Raw genomic sequence first — 19913 nt, forward strand, 5'->3', positions numbered from 1 at the left:
TTGATTCCAGTCGCACCTCAATGTTTTGTTTTTTTTTGTTTGTTTTTTTTAATCGGAGATTGGTTGTTCATCATGAGAGGCCGTCAGTTACGTCATTCACAATTACCTCTCATTTACACAACTGAGATGCTCTCATACACACAACTGAAACAATCCCACAAGCACTACGGAAATTACTTTTGTTACTCTCGTGAAATTGTCACACACAACTGTAACCTTTCACATATAAAACTCACACATACACAACTGCTTTTTTGCTCACATTCACGAATAAAATCACTCGTTCATTCACTATTGAAAATCCTCTCTTCCCCTCTCTCTCTCTCTCTCTCCCTCTCTCTCTCTCCATCCCTCCATCTTTCTTCTTCCATCTCCCCCCCTCACCACCTCAACGAAACCCATGCACCAAAATGGGAACAACATTCATCACTGAAAGGGATCCTCATGGAAAGGAAAAGTGTGGTTCTACTTTATCTTTCTGTCCAACAGTCCTACTTAGAGTCTATTTTCACCGATACGCAGTACATTTTTGGACTCATCGTTGAGCGGTTGTAAATTTTGTCAAAGCAGACAGGTGAGCAAGCGAGCACTTGAAGGCTACTCGAGAACAACGCTGTTTGCCGCGTTTCAAATGACACACTGCGCCGCACCTCCTGATTTAGTGATGGAGTCTGCCTGTAATTTGCATGCCTCGGGGGAGGTGTAAAGATGTCACCTTGTGCCTGCGGGGCCACCAACACGGCACGAGGCTTCAATCATCCTGACGATTTTCGGAGCACACGCCAAAGCTGACTTTTCGGCTCCGCTTGACTGCAGTCGGGGACACCTCTTTGGGGAATTGGCTCAAATAATTACGCTGAAAGACAACAAGAAGAAAAGAACATTTAGAAAGAAAGTTGCGGTAAAAAAAAAAAAAAACAGCATTTAGATTGTGCTAAGTGGAGCGTTAAAAAATGAAATATTACTTGTGCATGTTTAATTTGGAGCAGGGAAGAGAAAGCAAAAGCTGTTCAGCCCTCGCCTCATTTCGGTGGCTTTTATGCGGGAGGCAAAACAAGTGGCCTTGGGGTGACGCTGGAGGAGCTGGCGCCCGTGATCATTATCTCTGAAGGAGAAAGGATCGCTTGGGTGGAAGCGTCTGAGGATTATTAACAAGTAAGAAGGGCTCAGGTCATGACTTGGAGCAGCGATCGTGTCTGCAAGACTCAATCAGCAAAATCAGACACACCGAGTGTTATGTTCTGGATTTGGATCCCAAAACGCAGACACAAATAAGAGTTTATTCGCATAACATCAAGATGTCGTAAAACAAACAGACTAGACGAGAAACAACGAGAAGGTATCAAGAATCACGAGACGCTAAGCCTTGCATGACCCAAACATAACCCTGGCATGACCCAGTCATGACAGTACCATGACCCAAACATAACCCTTGCATGACCCAAACATAACCCTGTCATGCCCTTGCATGACCCAGTCATGACAGTACCATGACCCAAACATAACCCTGTCATGCCCTTGCATGACCTGGTCATGACAGTACCTTGACCCAAATATAACCCTTGCATGACCCAAACATAACCCTGTCATACCCTTGCATGATCCAAACATAACCCTGTCATGCCCTTGCATGACCCAAACTTAACCCTGGTATGACCCAGTCATGACACCGAGAAGTTGTGCTTAACATCAGGAAAAAAATATGATTAGAAAATGAGACCTCAAGTTAAGCGAGCATTGTGAGTGTTTTGCTTTTTCTTTGGCCAACAACGACCACACTTGATGGGAAGCAGCTCGTGGAAGCTGATAATTAATAATAATAATCTTAAATAAAATATCTATGTGAAGCACATTCAGCTATTGTGTGTATGAAATGCGCTATAGTAACCCAAGTTCACATTTTTTTCTGAACTTGACCATTTTTGTCCTAATGATGCATGAATCCTCTGCGAGTGCAGCAGAGCATCCTAATAATCAGTGAGGATGCGTTTAAAAGCAGCATCCGTCCCGCTGAAAGGTTAGCTTTGCGCAGCCTCCATTCATCATGTCCTCTCGTGCTTGCTGCCGCTCTGTCCCCAACCTTGCTAATCTCGCCCAGGAGGGATATAAGAAAAATCTTAAAAGAAAAAAAAAATTGCTTGTTTATCTTGACTGGATCAGCAGCGCAACTCTGAGCAAATAAAGCACACACGGCGGCAAAGATGAGGGGAGAAAATGTCAAGATGAGAACATGAGATAGTGGATGGGAAATCTTACAATATCAACTGAATTGAAGACGGCACTAACACAATCATGGTGGATGGATACATGGATGATTAAAAAGGGACAACGCTAAACTTTGTTTGAATCCCCGACCCAAAAGCCTAACTTGGCCGTAATTTAAATCCCTAACAAACTTTACAAATAAAAACTTACATTCCTAATTGAAACCCAAATTTGTTTTGAAATTCAATTTCAAAAACCCATCAAAATTCGCACTTTGAAACCCTAACACACCTTCAATCCCCACTTTGGACCCCTCACCCTTCTTTTCAGAGATTAAATTAACCAAGATACAAACGATAAAGCCTGACCTTTGCTTGTAACCCTTCTCTGAACTCACAAACCTTATTTGAAACTCTAATTCGGCCTGTCTTAAAAGCCCTGTTTTGAAAACCTTTACCCACGCTTGAAATTTTAATTAGTAACCCTAACCCAGCCTAGAACCTTAATTTAAAAACAAACTCATCTTGAAATCTTAACCCTAACCTATCTTTTGTCACCTTAACCCAGAAACTTACTGAAAACCTTGGCTTGACATCCTACTATCCAACCCTGATCCTCTGTATTCAATATAAAATGTGTATACCTGTGACCTAACAAACAGCAATAAAAAAATATATACATGTATTTTAAAAAGTCAGTGGTAAAACGAACGTAGAACGTAAATGTTATTCATTTTTAAATTCATGTTACGCTTGTTCCTATACTTTTGCTCATCTTAAAAAGTGGGTGGGTTCAAAACAAAATATGTTCTGTCCTGGATTGTTTAACACATCTCTAAGTATCATGAAATAAAAGATGGGATTCTGAACTTCTGACTCATTAATATTTCAACTTGAAACCCAAAGTGTCTTCAGTATACTGTATAGAACAAAAACTAGGGAATTGACCATGGCGCTTCAATACTTTTGGAGGAGACTGTATGCATGAAATGTTTGACGGGGTTATTTCCACCAAGTTCAAGTTGTTCAACATATAAAGACATAATGGCTAGCTTGCGAGACAAAGTCACGCCTGTGCCATCATTAATCCGAGAAGCAGAAAATCCAAATTAGCTAGCCAGTCCCTCAATTACCAGGTTAACTAGTGAATTTCCACCGCTTCTATTTTTATTTTTTTTATTCAACTTACCTGTCGAAATGTAAATTGCTGCCGCCATTTTGCAGCGGTGACGGAAGAGAGATCTGTGCGCGTGTGACGTCACGTCATGACGAAACGTTCTGTTACCAGTTGAAAGAGCAGAGCAATCAATGTAAAGCAGTCTGTTAATAAAGATCTGTGTTGGTAAGACAGGCGACAGCAATAAAAATGTGATGAAAAGCAACATTAACAGACGCCGTGCGGCAAGCCAGAGTCACGTGACCGCGTCAGAAATCATTTGCAATCCTGCTTGTTATTTCATTGATTGACTGCTGCAAAGCCTCTGCATCTGTCACTGTATCTTATTATGTGAAGGTCAATCAATTTGTTCCGGTATTAATTCGTGCAGAGTTTAAATGATGAATTGCCGTGATATCTGCAAAGCCATTAAATGAAAGGATAAGTATCGACCTTTTTTTGTGTTTACATCACTTTGCCTCGCACCACTTCAGCCTACAGTTATAAATCTCACATACGCATTTACACATATTTTCTGTCCTGGACTTAAAAAAAATAAAATAAAATACAAGTCGAATCGCAATCAAAAATATTAACAAAATCCTTTACAAACTCAACGATCAGGATCTTTCCACAGGAAAAATGACGTCCAAAAGCGATCGATATTTTGACATCACTTGCCAGCCATTCTAGAGTATTTTACATGTTCAAGGCCCACAGGAAATTGTGTTCAATAAAGCTAGTTTGCACAATATGCAGCCTCGCTTTGCTTCAATAGGCTTGAAACCCAAAACCTGGCTTGATACCATACCTTGAAACCTGACTAATTATTTGAAACACATACTCCATCTTGAAACCCTAAACTGGCCTCAAATCCTAATTGAAGCTTGAAACCTAATCCCTGGCTTGATATCTTGCTCTGAAACCCTGTTGTGTTTGAAACTCCAATTTGAAACCTTTCTTTGCCCTAACCCTTGCTTGAATCCCTGACCCTGGCCTGACTCTTTCTGTATTAAATATAAAATACTTGAGAAGAAGAGAAAGAAAAGCCTTCATTTGAGCACAGCAGCGTCTGCCAGTCTTATCAGATGAATTAATGATAGCAGCCCAGAGGTGTCAAAAAAAAAGACTTGACTGTTCCATCATTGCATCTCTTGTGTAGCCATGTGGATCCAACATTTTGGATGACTGGATTTATTTCCGTCAAGCTTTCGGATGACTTGATCCAACCTGAATTTCCTTTGGGAATCCGTATGTTTCTGAAATGTTTTTTCATCTTGCAAGCATGTGGGCAACACAAAGTGTAAAGTAATAACCACACTTGAGCTTCTCGCAACTCGTGTTTTATTTCAGCAGTAATCAAAAAGAAGTAATTTGCGCCTCGTTAAAATCCACCTCTTAAGCCCTCCCTGCTGCAATTTGCTTTACACATTTGCGCTCGGGCTGCTTTTTTTTCCGGCTGAGTGGGCACTAATGAACCCGGAAAGTAATGCCTTCCTTTTATTATTATGCCTGGAGAGTCCCCGCATCTTTTGTTTCTCTCTTTCCCAGCACATGACAAGCAGATGCTTGCGAGTTGGAGTTGCTATGCGATAGTGCCTGCGAGATTTACTGCTTTCATTCCCAGATGTGTCATCCCTCAACAACAACAACAACAACAACAACAACAACCACCACCGCCACCAAGTGTACTTTTGGCGATAAACAATGAAGTAATAACTTAAAAATTTTAAAACTATATGATTAAAAAGCGTGTCAAAACATGCTGCAATTGTCAGCCAGTTAAAGCTGCTGAATGCAGCAAATTCCATTTTGAATCGCTACTGCCACCGGTGGCCGCAAAATGAAACTGTTCTTCACATACACACGGGGACATGACGTCACAAATCTTTAATTTGACTTGAATGTGTTACTGTTGATGTACAAGTGGCTTCATTCAAGTCTCCAATGATTGCTAAACATTCTCTAAACGTCCACCAGAATTTTGTTCCCAGTCCATCACTGGTTGCGAACTTGAACGAACCCTGACGAGAAATCAGCATTTGCTTAACCGTGTTTGAAATGATATGAATGTGATTTGGAATCATAGTTTGTGGTATGTTTACAGCTCACATTTTTTTTTTTTTTGTATGAAAAACATACATAAACAACCTAGTAAAACAGAAAATAAATAACCTTTTTCTGATTGCTACATTTATATGTTCACTTTACTTTCACAGTACTTTGTCACACTTTTTCTCTATCTTTTCATGGACACGGTCTACAGATGGGAAATGATTTGAACGCCCTTGGCTGGCATGAAAACCTCGATCGATTCCTCCTGCTTTAGCATTGTCAACATTATCCAACAGGCACGACACTTGCTCTATTTCGCCAAGTTTACGACACATAAGCCTCGCTCATGTTTTTCATGGATTTTATGCTTTAACATTTGCTTCACTCACTTCTTAGGAGCCATCCATCCATCCATCCATTTTCTTAACCGCTTGCTCCTCACAAGGGTCGCGGGGTGCTGGAGCCTATTCCAGCTGGCTTCGGGCAGTAGGCTGGGTACACCCTGAACTGGTCGGCAGCCAATCGCAGGACCTTCTTAGGAGTCATGGTTAGAAGAAAAAAAAAAAAAAAGATATTTTGCAAAAATAAATACTTGCACCCAACACAAAAGGTACCTTTACTTTCACTGCATGGTAACTGCACGTGAACTAAGAGTGACCAGATGTTGTCAAATCCACTGCTGTCTTTCATTCTGTTAGGAAAGACAGATGTGTAGTTAAAAGGTTCGGTGGTTAAAAAAAATTAAAATCCCACTGAACATAATGCCCTGCAGTGTGAAATTTGCCCAATTTATCCAACGTGAATACCTGATCCAACCAATTGGAAGGACGACCGCTTCCATATTTGAGGAAATCCGGTATCATTTCCCTCTTCCTTTATTCGATGAGCAGTTTGAGTGGAACAAAACTAAGGCGCAGCCTAAATAAAAGATGCCTACGCTAAAAGAGCAAAGCCTTGAAAGCGTCGTTGCTGTTTCCCTGGTGCACCACTGAGGCTTTTGAAGCTAATGAGCTCGGGCTGAATTCGCCCACCTTAGTAAAGAGAGGAAAAACAGAGAGAGAGATGACCAAATGCTGTGCGGATGCGGCTGGAAACAAACTTCCATGCAGAGTAGTCTCGGCCTTCATGGCACAGCCTGGAAGTCAAGATCAACATCCATCTACTAGTTCAATCTTAACCCTGGATCCTATAGTAGCCAACCAGTAGTTTTAATGATATTCAACTTAATGTGTATAATGTAGTATTTGTCCTCCAAATTTATCAAGTTATCGCTATAGCTGTGGTTAATAAAAATAATTACAAAAATTATTACTGAAATTTTCTAAGCTCCTGTCAGGTGTCGCCACAGCAAGTCAGCAGCTTGTGCGATACGATTGCAACTTTTTACTTCCTGTCACAATCCACAAATTTCTCATCCATAGTTACTAACCCACAATGTTACATTCAATTTATTTCAACACAGTACACAATAAAACTGTGTTCAAAAGTGCACCCAGCTTCAGCGTGCTAAAATCCAATCTTCAACGCAATCTGCTGACCCAACCTTGGATAAAAATTTATTGAGTGGTAAAGGTCCACACTTTTCCCATGAGAGAAAACTTTTGCAGACGTTTTCCCGGTTAAAGTGTTGAAAAGTTGTTACCGTATTTGAAAAACTCACCACATTTTGCAGTTGTACTCATCCTGATGATATTTTACCTTTTGGTTTGATGTGACTCTCAAAATGGGCTCGTTAGAAATTTCACGCACATCAATGTTTTTTTGGACACTTAGGAAATTCAACCCCTAAATTGAAATTTTGCAGGTGTCTATCACAAGTAGACCCACAAAAAGCCTCAAGAAACCAAGCCTGAAAAGTCAGCCAGCCATTTTGGTTTGAAGCTTTTTCCCATTGTTACCCAATGTGGACGCCATTCTACCCATTCTAGGACGAGCTTACAGTCAACCTTTGCTCCGAGCTTGAATTATTTATCCTAGTCGTGTGCAATGAAAAGCTTTCATCTGTTCATTATTCAGTCCTGTTTATACTCAACAGCCCATTAACATAAGTAATTCCATTTAGAGGTTATCCACAAATGCAGTGGCCTCTTTTAGTCCAACCGACTAAAATAGGCTCATTTTGCAAGTCGACTGCACACACATCAAAGTTACATGTGCACATTAAAATATTGCACAGAAAGCCAAGCGTGATTCAAAAGTCGGAGGCTCGATAAAAGGGATGTCGGGTACTCATAACTCTGGTACTTTTATTAATATGGAATTTCATTTAACATGAAGACAAAACTAGGGGTGTCAAAATTAATGTGTTAATTTTGGGTTAAATTAAAGTTCCTTTAACACCACTATTTTTATTTATTTTTTTACGTGCAATTGATGACCACTCCTTACTTGGAAAGCCTGTACTGGAGGAATTCCAGTTCAGCAATGCAGCAGACACGTCCACATCAAAATTTGGCAGTAATAAAATTAATAATCATACATTTATATGTGGAGACTGGGGTCAAGTTGTGTTTTACAATTTTATGTACAGAATTTCACGTTACTGCATGTTAAAAATTAGATAGCTCTTAATAAAGCTGTCACCAATGTCTTACAAATGCAATTATGCCATCTAGTGGCAGAAAAATGACCTCAACACAAATCAATATCACTCATTTTTACAGTCAAGTCAATACAGTATATTTTTAATTTTAAGTCAATTTTATGAATTATGGAATTACTGTATCAACTGTATATGTATCAGCTATATTTTATTTTTTTTCACGTTTATGTTAACACGAGTATTAAAACTTAGGAACAATATTTTATCGTAGATTTTATTGCACATTTAGAACAGATATAAAATTTGTTAGTAATTGTGAGTTAACGATTGAAGTCAAGTGATTATGATTAAAAATTGTAATCACCTGACACCCTTAGACAAAACATTCTGACACAGATGAGTACCTGATACCTTAAAATAAGGCTGGTATCAGCCCAATATCGATACCTAGTGACGGTGCTCGTCCATCCTTATTGAAAATGACAATGTTAAAAATGTACACATTTATTTCAAAATAGATTTTACAGCATGAGTGGCATCTTGTGAATTTACAGAGAACATCATCCATAATATTTCTCACTGGCGTCAGGACGAAACCTCATAAGTCACAATTTGGCAAATTACAGATTCTTTAGAAAGGTTATGGTTTTTGTGATTTATGTACTTTACATCAAACATTGCTGATGCTCCAAACACAATTTTGTTGTTTTCTGTGACCATGACAGTAAATCTTGAAATCTGAAATCTACACTTTTTGGTCAGCCAACATGTGTGGGTGTCATTTGTACGAATTATTGACCAATCAAGTGTTAAAAATGGCTTGCTGTCTTTGGTGATACAATGTTAATGGTTGGGCAAACATGCCATTTTGTGGTCTCCTGAAAAGTGACGATTTTCGAGTTACCTGAAGCCAGCAATATATCAAAGTAATACATAACATGCAAGCTCACCGCTCACATGACATACTGTGTCGTGGCTTTACTTGAACAACATGTGCAACACGCTCATGACATACACGTCCATCCCTTCAGGTTTTCATTTCACAGCTCCGTCTTGGTGCTTTTATTGTTATGGAGTCCAGCTGAGGTTTTATGGCGGCCGTCCCTCAGCCATTTGTTAAAAACGACCACGGGGTCGATGTTCCAATGTTTGTGGAAAGAAATGGGCACCTGGTGAGCAAGCAAGTCCGCCGAGTAGTCCTCCGGCCGGGCCTGAAAGGGAGCAAACGTGCTGCGGTTATAATCACAAAATCCAGAGTGATGGCACAGATAAAAGTGCATAAAGCACTTTTAAGATTGCTCATTGAAGGAATCTGCTGGAGGAATGCTAAAAATTACTCTGTTCCATTAAGCAATGTCTGTGACAAGTAATTGCAACACTTAAAACAATTAAAAACAAACAAACAAAAAGGCTGCCTGAAATGTGCCCAAATTCGTGTTGCTATTATGCAGATGTCAAAAAGTACTTTTCTTTTATTCAACAAGTATTTTAAAAGCCGGTTTCCCCAAAAGCACATTTCATGTGTAACACAAAAGGAAAGAAAACAAATAAGAAAATTGGGCCTCTGTCTGTGACTGACACCAAAATTAATCAATTGTTGACAAACGTTTCATATACTAAAAAGTAAATTTCTGTTAGAATAAATTAATTATATATCTAAAAAAATAACTTGAAGATTAATACAAAACTAGTTTTATTAAAATACAGATTTAATAAGCATAAATAATATCTTGTAGTTTTTGCATACTATCCAAATTAAAATGTTTTAATACAAGTGGGGTATATGAACACGGAAGAGGCGGGACTTCCGACTTCTGTTTTTGCACATGAGCTTTGAATCCGGTTCCGGGTTGCAACGTGTGTGCCGCGTTCCAACACACACCCCACCTTTGAGTTGACATTAAAATCCCTGTCTAGCGATTAGAGTGAGGGACGGTCACCTGATGGAAAAGCGGACTATGGGTGGCGGGAATGCCGAGTGCGTTGAGGCACATTCCTAGCACCATGTCGTCCGGAGCGTCGTCGCTGTAACATTTGCAGCCGCTTTGCAGGAGTTGCTCCACCGCCTCCCTGCTGAACACCATGCTGCACGCACACACGCACACACAAAATACTACTGCAATACCTTCGCCATCAAAAATGAAGCCATACAAAACATTTTTAGAACCAGTACTTCTGCACATTTGGGTAAAAATAGATGTTAGTGCGCAGGCTTCAATATATATATATTTTTTACATAATTAACATTATGTACAACATATGTATGTATAGAGAATGAAAGCGTGACAATCGCGTTGTGAAAGACGGTCAATTTTTCAGCGTCTCGCCTGTGTGTGTATATATTTGTATGTAATACAGATGAACCTAATTATAAAAATTAACCCCGCAAGAATTTAAAGCGCTGTCATCTATGTGAGTCCATGATTTACTGTTTAGGTTTTAGGGTTTTAGTATTAGTCTCAAGGTATGCAGGTAATATCGACATCTGATTTTTGCTATTGTCAGAACCCAGCATGAAGCACTTTAGTTCCTCTATTTCCTACGGGGACAAATTGTCCCGTCTTAAATCCAATGTAAAAATCCTCTCCGACAGCATGTAGCGGCTTCTGCTGAATGTTTACGACTGGTGGCCTAACTGGAGTGTGTTTGATTACTATGCACTCGCTCACATCTTAATCTGCACTGGAAAGCAAAAAGCTTTGCCGGCAAACGGAAAATTCCCGCTGGCGGAGTGTCGTTTTTGAGGCGAACGGAAGCGGTTTATCTTGAAATGGCAGATAAGGGGATTTGGGAGATCCATCCGGCGGGTGTCTGTCTGGTGCTCAAGCTTACCCGCCGCCTCCCGTGATGTAGCTGTAGCCTCCCTGGCTGAGGCCGTAGCCGTAGCGCTCGCCCAGATACACGGCTTCCGACGGCCGGTAGCAGCTGAGTAAGGATCGCAATCTGGGGAGGCTGAAGCGCACGCACACATGCATCAAAATCATCAGGATTGGCGCGCACACACACATCCCCAGGTGTCAGAATAAGTGCAGTTCCTCAGGCTGTACTGCACGTGCCCATCATTCCACATGAAGAAGCAACTTGACGAACATAAAGTGAAGCCAGATGGACATTTAAGAGCTTTTTTTCTCTCTCTCGATATGTTCTCCATAAAGTTTAACATCTGCCAAAGTGTTATGAATACGAAGATGATGATGGTTTTTGTGGGCCATAATCGCACAACCTGATCAGCGTGTCGTCGTCCACGATGAGGAGCCACTCCGTGTCGGGGACGTCGCCGCTGACAAATCTTTTGAGGATGGCGAACGTTTTCCCGCAGTGGCCTGCAAACACAACGTAGATTGTCTCATTCCGAAATGACTGGAGTAGCGCCGTTAATCTGATTTACACTAAAGAATGACCCCGCTATAGGAATAAATATTTATTTGGATTTAGGTGCACATTAGTTATATAATCCCGTTAATCCAGTCACTCTGCATTTTATTAGCAACGGATTGAGAAATATCCACGAGAAACTTGCATTCGGGCCTCTAAATGATGCAAACGCTGACATACCATGGATGTATGGATGAAGAATAATGATAGCCAAATGAGAACGAGTTTAGGACCCATGGTGAGAAGCAGTTTAGCAACAGGTGAGGGACCACATGAGAATCCGCCTAAAACCAAATAATAACCAGCTTAAAACCAAGTATGGACCAAATGACAATTATAGAGGGCCAAGCGAAGACCAATTTAGGACATGACAAGCATTTGAGGAAAAGGTAAGGACCAAAAGCGAACACATTTAATAGACAACAGGAGAACCAGTTTGAGACCATGAACGATCCAGTTGAGCATCCAGTAAAACCAAAATCCTTATAAATAAATAAAAGTATATTTGAAAGGACAATGTGAGAACTAGTTTAGGACCAAGCCAGAAGTGTAGAATGACATTAGGGGCGAAGCAACTGAGGATCTGGTAAGGACCAAGTCAAACCCAAGATATAAAGATCAAGTGGGAATCTGTTTCGAACCAAGTGAGGACCAGTTGAAGACCGAGTGCTCCAAGACTGGACCGTGTTGGACCTCAGAATTTCCACTGCAACTTGAAGATTGTTAGACAGGACCCGCTGGTATGATCAAGGTTGAAATGGTTGAAGTTTGACAGGTGCAGCACGCGTAGCAGGAAAATGTTTTTGTTGAACATAGCGGCCGGCGGCAGAGCTGCTCTGACACACAAAAAGCAGAATTGTGAAGTACAAGCACGGCATCATAGTCATCATCGAGGCACAGACAGAAAACCCCCCGAGGCAAGCAACACACAGAATACAAGAGAAAGAGGCCGTGCTGGATTATTTATGCGGCACCCAAGGTGGTTTTTGTGTGTTACCTGCTACGTGATACAGCGAGAACTAGTTCAAGACCAAGTAAGGACCAAGTGACAACACATTTACACCAAGTGAGGATCAGGTGAGAACCTGTTTAAGCCCAATAAATAACCAGTTGAAGACCAAGTACGGTCAAAGTAAGAAGCGTTGTAAAAAATATTTTAGGACTGAGAATCAATTTACTAACAAGTAAAGTGGGAACCAGCCAAGCAAGGACCAAGTGAACAGGAGCAAGACCTGGTTTAGGACAATGAAAGGAGACAGAATAAATTTAGTCAAGTGAAAACCAATTCAGAACCATTAAACCAAACCAGTGTAGGACCAAGTCAAACAATTTCAGACAAAGCAAGGACCAGTTGAGAAGCTATTTAAGACCTAACCACTACTCAGTTTTTGACCAACTAGTGAAAGACAAAGTGAAGTCCTTGCACGCCACCCTTGTCATCATCGGGGTTGAGCGGAAAATCCCCGGAGGCAAGTGTCTCTCACCCCCCCCCCCCCCCCCCCCACACACACACACACACACAAAAAAAAGAGAATAAGACACCTGACTGGATTATTTATGTGGCAGCCAAGGTGTTGTTTTGTGTGTTAGCTGGCATCTGAATACAGAAGAAGAGCGGACACCTTGAACCGTTGACAGGAATAAAATCAAAATCTTGTGTGCTTTTTTTATTTTTTATTTTCAGGGTATCCACACAAAGCCGCCGAGCCGGTTTTCGAGTGGCTTTGAGCGACGTTCGGGACCAGTGGGAAGAAGAGCAGTCACTTCCATGTTCAGGTGCCTGCCAGTTGCTGTCCTTAAAGTGCCAGCGCCACACAAAACGCTACCTGGGATGCTTGCTTTCACCAGAAAATGACAACAGCAGCAAGATTCTCCCACAGGTCACGACACACAAACACTTTGTACTTGATTACATTCCTTCATCCCGTTTGCAGCCGCTTATTGTCGTGCATTCTTGATTTTAGGAGTCAAATGTAAAATGTACAAAGCGCAGATTTACATTTTGATAACAAGCAAAGATGGAAGTTTGCGCTTCAAGAAATTTCCAGTGTAAAACAGTTAATTCTTTTGAGAAAATCCATGATAATACCTGTGGTTGATTTTTTTTTTGTTTTTTGCTCTCTCGGTGCTGAATTATGCATGAAAGCGCTTCCACCTGTCCGTCATTCTGCTCGGTTCACATCTCTTGACCTCTGCTTGACATGGACGCACTTTCACGTGCAAACGCATGAATGCTATGCAGGCGCAGCATGCCGACCAACGAATGGAGAAAAAAACAAAAAAAACGCGGAAATGAATAAAAAGCGACAGCCGAGCGGTGACGCGTTGATGGTTGGTGACTGCCGGGGGTCATTAGCATAATGCTGCAAGTTGTTGCGGGGAAAAGCAACAGACAGGAGGAAATGTTGCGTGTCCGTCCGCTTTCATCTCACTTGTTTTCCTGTATGAGTGAGAATTTTTTTTTGCCACTCCCAAGGACAAGACCTCTCTTATTTGATATAATAAACATCAATTAGCGTGAAATTACAATTCTTAAACCAAAGTGGGAAGCATTGGTATGCATAACAAATGAAAATGCAGTATAATACGGTACTGGGTATCCTATACTATATATTAGGGTTGCAACAATGAAAATTAAAAAAAAAAAAAAGAGCTGTGCAATACTTGAGATTTTGGTATTGATCGATACCAAGTGAATACTCGTGCCAGTATCACCGATACAGATACCAAGTACTTTTAGGTTCATAAAATAATATATTTTAAATCATTTGTCCGATTAAATTACATGCTTGTTTTTTTGTTTTTCGTTTTTTTACTTTCTTGCTGGATTCTTAAAATGCCACAACGTAATATCCTCAACGGTAACATACTTACACAGTTGTTTAAAATTGCAATGTAGTAATAATCTTCATATTCTTGTCGCGCTTCTTCACTCAAAGAAACGTCAGCCACCAAAGTTAGTTGGGAAAAACTAAAACGAAGCACATAACGTGTCTGAATATAAAATGTCATTCATTGTCTTTATGTATATATATATATATATATATATATATATATATATATATATATGTGTGTATTTTGCCAGTTATCGCTGTCATTGGCGGGCTATGCACAATCATGCACAACAAAGGGACCAATGAGAGACCAAAATAAATAAATAAATGCAAAGGATCGATACTAGCCTTTGGTAAAACATACCAATACTCACTTCAGTAACGATTCTATCGATACTTGGATCGATTTGCACAGCCCTACCTTTGATAGCTAATTATTCCTTTGAACCGAGAAACATGTCAACTCCCTGCCCTCCCTCCAAGGTTGGGTGGATGGTTTTTTTTGGGTTGGATGGGTGGGTGGGTGGGTGGTTTGGAAGGATGGATGGATGGATGGATGGATGGATGGAATAATCAACAAATTAATAAATTTCCCCTGTTCACTCTATCCTGCAAATAACATGGAGTGTTGAGAAGGTCCACAAATTATTGCTTGTTCATTACCACTTCCCAACCAGTCTCAATTTGCTTGGAATGAACTTTCGAATAGTCAACCCAACTTTAAAAGCGAAGCGAGCGTGTACACGGTTGAACGGGTCTCCTCTCATCCCAGTTTGCAGCCCGTCGCGGTCTGACGAGCAGCTCGGCAAATGGACTCGGACCCCTCGTTATGCCTGCACGGCGTCGCGGATGGAAAGCTCCGGATTGCGCCGCTCGCTTTCCTCCCTTGAAAGTGACTACAGGCCATGCATCATCCCATTAAGGTGCAACAGCAAAGGTCTTCGGCCGCCTTTTAGTCGCTGATAGCGATCTGCTGTCTGGAATAATTTGGCCCCGAGTGGCCGCTCGCCTCAGGCAAGCCAAAGAGTGAGTGAGAAAGTGCCTGGAACACTGTGAGACCTTGTGTACATCCTGTCACAGCGACTTTACACGAGTGACTCAGCAAAATGGGACCTTTCGGACAAGTTGACTCAGGGAGGAACACAAAAAGTGGTGCCAGAGGCCTCCAGAGGACGCATAGCTCTCACTTTGACCAACCACATTGTTTTGAATGTGCTCCTCTGAATTAGTAAAAACAACTGCAGGCTACATGAAATTGCACACATGCAATATTCATCCAGTTGCGATGTTAAAATTCCTAACATCCATCCATCCTCGTAGCACCCATCAGTGTTACGATAGGAAGGTGAGCAAAAGGATGGATGGACGAATAAAACAAACTAAATAATTGAGACTGTTAAATCTCCTGGGGGCCATTTGCAGTTCATCGTCCATTTTTAGTGGTCCATGGCACAGACAATACAAGAATTAATAAGTGTCAAGGCTCGTGTCATCTGCCTGTATTGTTAAAGAAAACACACTATTATTGTTGCACTTCCCTAAAAAGAAAAAAAAAATGCAAATTCCTAAAAAGAAAACTTTCCAAAAACCTAAATAAGCTATTTGTGCTGCACTTTCCTACCAAGAAAAAAAAAAGCAAATTCCTAAAAAGAAAAAAAAACTTTCCAAAAAGCAAAATAAGATGTTGATGCTACACTTCCCTAAAATGAAAAAAAAAAAGCAAATTCCTAAAAAGAAAACTTTCCAAAATGCATAACAGCTATTGATACTGCACTTCCCTAAAAAGAAAAGTATTATTATGACACCTTCCTGAAAATAAAACGCATTAATATTGGTCCTTTCTAAAAAATCAAAAACAAGCAATTAATTATAATGTAAAAATATTTCAATTATGTTATCAAATTTTGACTTCATTGCATACATTATTTTGTCTATTTGAGTCTATTTGATATTTCATGTATTAACCCTTTGACCGCCAAAACCGTTTAATAACGATTAGTAAAATCACGACGTATGCCGCCATAAACGTTAAATGACGTCAACTAAGTTTTTTATTTTTTTCTCAGTGCAACGTCTAAGTGCAGCGCTGCCTGGTCAATGGGTTGTGGAATCAAAAACACTCCAATTATGGCCAGCAGATGCAAGCATTGTATCTCTTTTCGTGAATGATCAAAGCCTTTGTCATATCTAAGTTTGTTTTTTTTGATAACGTGTGGCAGTAAAAGAGTTAAAGAAATTAGGGAGTGATGCATGAATGTCAGTGGGGAAAAAATGATGTAACGCAAATAAGTCTTCATTCAAATTCTGATTGTTTAACCTTGGAGGAGGTCTTTGCTTTACCGCTGTTGACTGCATTTGTTGACTGCAATGAGACTGCACGTCTCACCCTGAAGGTCAGAAATAGAACCTTTCCCATTTAATCTGCGTGACCCCGAAGATGTTCCGGCCGACACCGCACTCACCTCTCTCCGTGTTGGCAACTCCCAAATCAACGGTGGGTATTTCAGCATCGGCGTGGTCACTGTAGTACTCCAAATAGCCGGCGTCCCTCTCCCAAGTCTTCTTGATGACAGGAACTGCATTTCATTTGGTGATAATGTGTTAATAAATAACTACAAATAAAAAATTTACAGGAAAAAATGTATGACATTTAGAGCAGAATGGAAGCAAAAATGATTTGATATTTTCAGCAGAGCAGAGCAGCTAGAAATAAAACCAATTATCACAGTGCCAATCAAACTTTATCATTATTAGCTTCGTAAAAAGCTGAATGGGGGGGGGGTCGCAAACGTGACTATTTAGAAGGACATGACAAAAGATGCTCACCTCTTTCACCGTGAAACTTCTTACACGTTTTCACGGCAACAAAGACGTTGTCCTTATTTACCGGCTCACCCTTTTTGGGAAAAGAAAAAGAGACTTATCAAGGACAGAGAAGTTTGGCCTTTGTTGGTTTTTACTTGAAAATGCCATCGACTTTTCAGTTTGAATTGTGTTGTGCAAGCTTGCAATAAAAGTTAAAAGTAGGCATCAATGTTGCACTTCCTAAGAAGAAAACCAAGCTTCTGATGTTACACTTTCCTCAAAAGAAATCAAATTGTTTATGTGACACTTTTCAAAAAAGATACTGTTGATGTTACATTACATTACATTGTTCTTTACACATTCCTAAAAAAAACATCATAAGCTAAAAAGTAATCAAACCTGATCAACTTGAAAACTATTGTTGTTAGTTTCCTAAAAAATAAGAAATTAATGTTGCTCTTTCCAAAAAGAAAATAAGATATTAAAATTCAACACGACTAAAAAGAAAAACTTGAAGGTGCACTTTCCTAAAAAGAAAATATATTACTTTTCTACTTTCCTTATAATAAAAACAATTGACGTTACAGTTTCCTCCATCAAAAGAATGCAAACTACTGATGTTCCAGTTTCCCAATCAGATAACTGCACTGCCTTTTTTTTTAATCTTAAATTATCCTTCAGCGTAGCTCGTAGGCCATATCTTATTTTTGAAATTACTTGTTCAGAACCAACAAAAAGCCCAAACGGGTCACAATCATGACTCTGGGTTAAAATGAGCAGATTGGCACGTAAAAGTCAAAGTTCACTATTTCGGAATTGACTTCACAAATAAGATGGAGTACCTGCACTAAACAGTGCTCTTCTGACAAAGCTCGTGCAAGTTGAATGATAATAGCGAACGTGACATTTTGGTTGTGTTACAGGCAGAGAGAAAAAAAGCCTCAAACGCCCAAAACTGCTTATCATGTCCCACTTTTGTTTGCCTCCCAAGTTACCTGAAATTTGTGGTGAATGTGGATGAGGCGGACACTCACACAGGGTGGAGGCTCGGGGTTGAGCGCGGTGGCGCACAGCTTGGCCCGGGGGGAGTCCTCGGGGTCCGTGCACAGCTCAGGCACGGCGGTCAGATGATGGCCTTTGCCGTTGTCCCAGATGTACAAGGCCACCTGCCAGAAATCACACGTGACACAGACGTGCCGGAGAATTAGCGGAATGACTCGAGATTAGGGCTGAATGATAATGGAAAATGATCTCATTGTCATTTTGTCCCTCGACAACACAATTGTGATTCAATATGCAATTAGATTTTCAAGGTCTTCTTGTCATGCATTTGAAATGATAATCAAATGCATTATTTTGGAAAATTTAAATAGTTTTATGACAAAACTTTCCCCATGAATATGGGTTTCTTTTGCCGCCCATGAGATTTTCATGGCAATATTTGTTATATTTGTATATTCATCTATCATATTTCATTATACATATATTTTTTTTTTAGCAATTGCTGTAAAATAAAGTTTATTATTTCCGTGTTTGTGCATGGGAAGAATGAATAGATTGTTGAATCCTTTTCAAGTCAAGGATCAGTAATCAGTTTTTGCCAGATTCAATACGGAAAACTGTGTCTGCTGTTTGATTGGCTGTTGGCCAGCGAATCAGAAATAAAGTGACATCCAACCACATCAGTGCCTGCGGTTACACCTCAATCAAAGTACATTTATTTGTTTTGTTTGTCCTCACACATTAAATATTTTTGTGCAGTAATTTTGTAAAACGTATTTTTAATAACCACTGGTCTTAGAAGAAAGTAAGTGCTACGAATAAGAAGCTGATGGTGTCCATTGAATTAAAGCTTGAACTCATAGAGAAAGAGGAACGAGCGTTTAAAAGTGATGATTAAGTTCAGCAAAGCGAAAAAATGTTTCAAACTCAAATCACATGACATAAATGGTGTTCAGAGCAAGGCCATCAAATTAATTCAACTCAGTCATGGTGCCACTGTAATCGTAAGAATTACAACTTGGACACACCTCGTGTTTCAGGTCGATGGTGAAGTCCGATTTAAGTGGCTCCTCTTGGACTTTGTTGGCGAGCCTAATTTAAAAAAATAAATAAATAAATAAAATGTTAAATGTTAATTTTCAAACAAAATGGACCTGAGCTCACTGACCGGACCACCAGAGGGATGCTTAAGGCCCACGCGGCGGAGAAGTCGGGGTATTTAAAAACGGAGGGGTTCTCGGCAAAGGCGTAGTGATGGATGATGGTCGACTCGGCGTCATGGAGCGGCTTCCCGAGGAACCATTCCTGATGAAAAGTAGGAGAAAAGAAGACCAATATGACCCCCATCATTGTTTCACCCTGAAACTTGATGTCTTTTGATAAAGTGACCCAAAATACATCAAAATAAAAATATTTAAAAATGTTATTCTTTCATATATTGTAATGTTTATGCACACTGAGGCCGACACGGATCAAATTTAACTACTAAACTTAGATTTAGCCGTACATGTCATAACTGTGTGTATTCTTATGAGACAGTCGGGAAGGTGCTCACAGAGGTAGATTGAAACAATCCTGAGAACTGTGTGCGTTCCCACCACATTTGCGCTGATTCCCATAGAAACATGAACCTGTTGTTGAACACTTGAAACAGAAGGAGCCCAAATTATGTAGCCTATGTGAATTTTTATGGCTCAGTAGCGATGGTGTTCACAAGGGGAGCTTGAAACAGTCCTGAGAACTGTGTGTGTAACTACCACATTTGCACGTTCAGAGATATTTCAGTTGGGAAAAAAAAAAGCAAATCATGGATGTGATTACATTACGTTATCTTCTGGCTTGATTGTTTTTCACCCACTGACATTTCTAAATTGTATACCTTTTCCTTAGAGGTTCATAACTTCCCGTTCATCGCACATGGACAGCCTTCTGGTTTTCAC

The 19913-nt window shown here is 40.2% G+C and overlaps 1 protein-coding gene across 6 annotated transcripts in view; it reads right to left on the reverse strand.

The window, feature by feature from the left end:
- Positions 1 to 8445: 8445 nt before the first annotated feature.
- Positions 8446 to 19913, reverse strand: part of b3glcta (beta 3-glucosyltransferase a) — a 52207-nt gene continuing 40739 nt past the window's right edge. For all 6 annotated transcript variants that reach the window (XM_077540818.1, XM_077540816.1, XM_077540817.1 and 3 more), the window contains 9 exons: positions 19142 to 19278; positions 19002 to 19065; positions 18006 to 18137; positions 16993 to 17062; positions 16629 to 16742; positions 11181 to 11280; positions 10790 to 10909; positions 9898 to 10042; positions 8446 to 9168 (listed from right to left, as the gene is read on the reverse strand). In XM_077540818.1, the coding sequence (XP_077396944.1) occupies positions 8998 to 9168; positions 9898 to 10042; positions 10790 to 10909; positions 11181 to 11280; positions 16629 to 16742; positions 16993 to 17062; positions 18006 to 18137; positions 19002 to 19065; positions 19142 to 19278 (1053 nt within the window). In that variant the 3' untranslated portion in view covers positions 8446 to 8997. The remainder of the gene's footprint in view (positions 9169 to 9897; positions 10043 to 10789; positions 10910 to 11180; positions 11281 to 16628; positions 16743 to 16992; positions 17063 to 18005; positions 18138 to 19001; positions 19066 to 19141; positions 19279 to 19913) is intronic.

Source organism: Festucalex cinctus, chromosome 13 (genome assembly GCF_051991245.1).
Source record: "Festucalex cinctus isolate MCC-2025b chromosome 13, RoL_Fcin_1.0, whole genome shotgun sequence".
Taxonomy (NCBI): domain Eukaryota; kingdom Metazoa; phylum Chordata; class Actinopteri; order Syngnathiformes; family Syngnathidae; genus Festucalex; species Festucalex cinctus.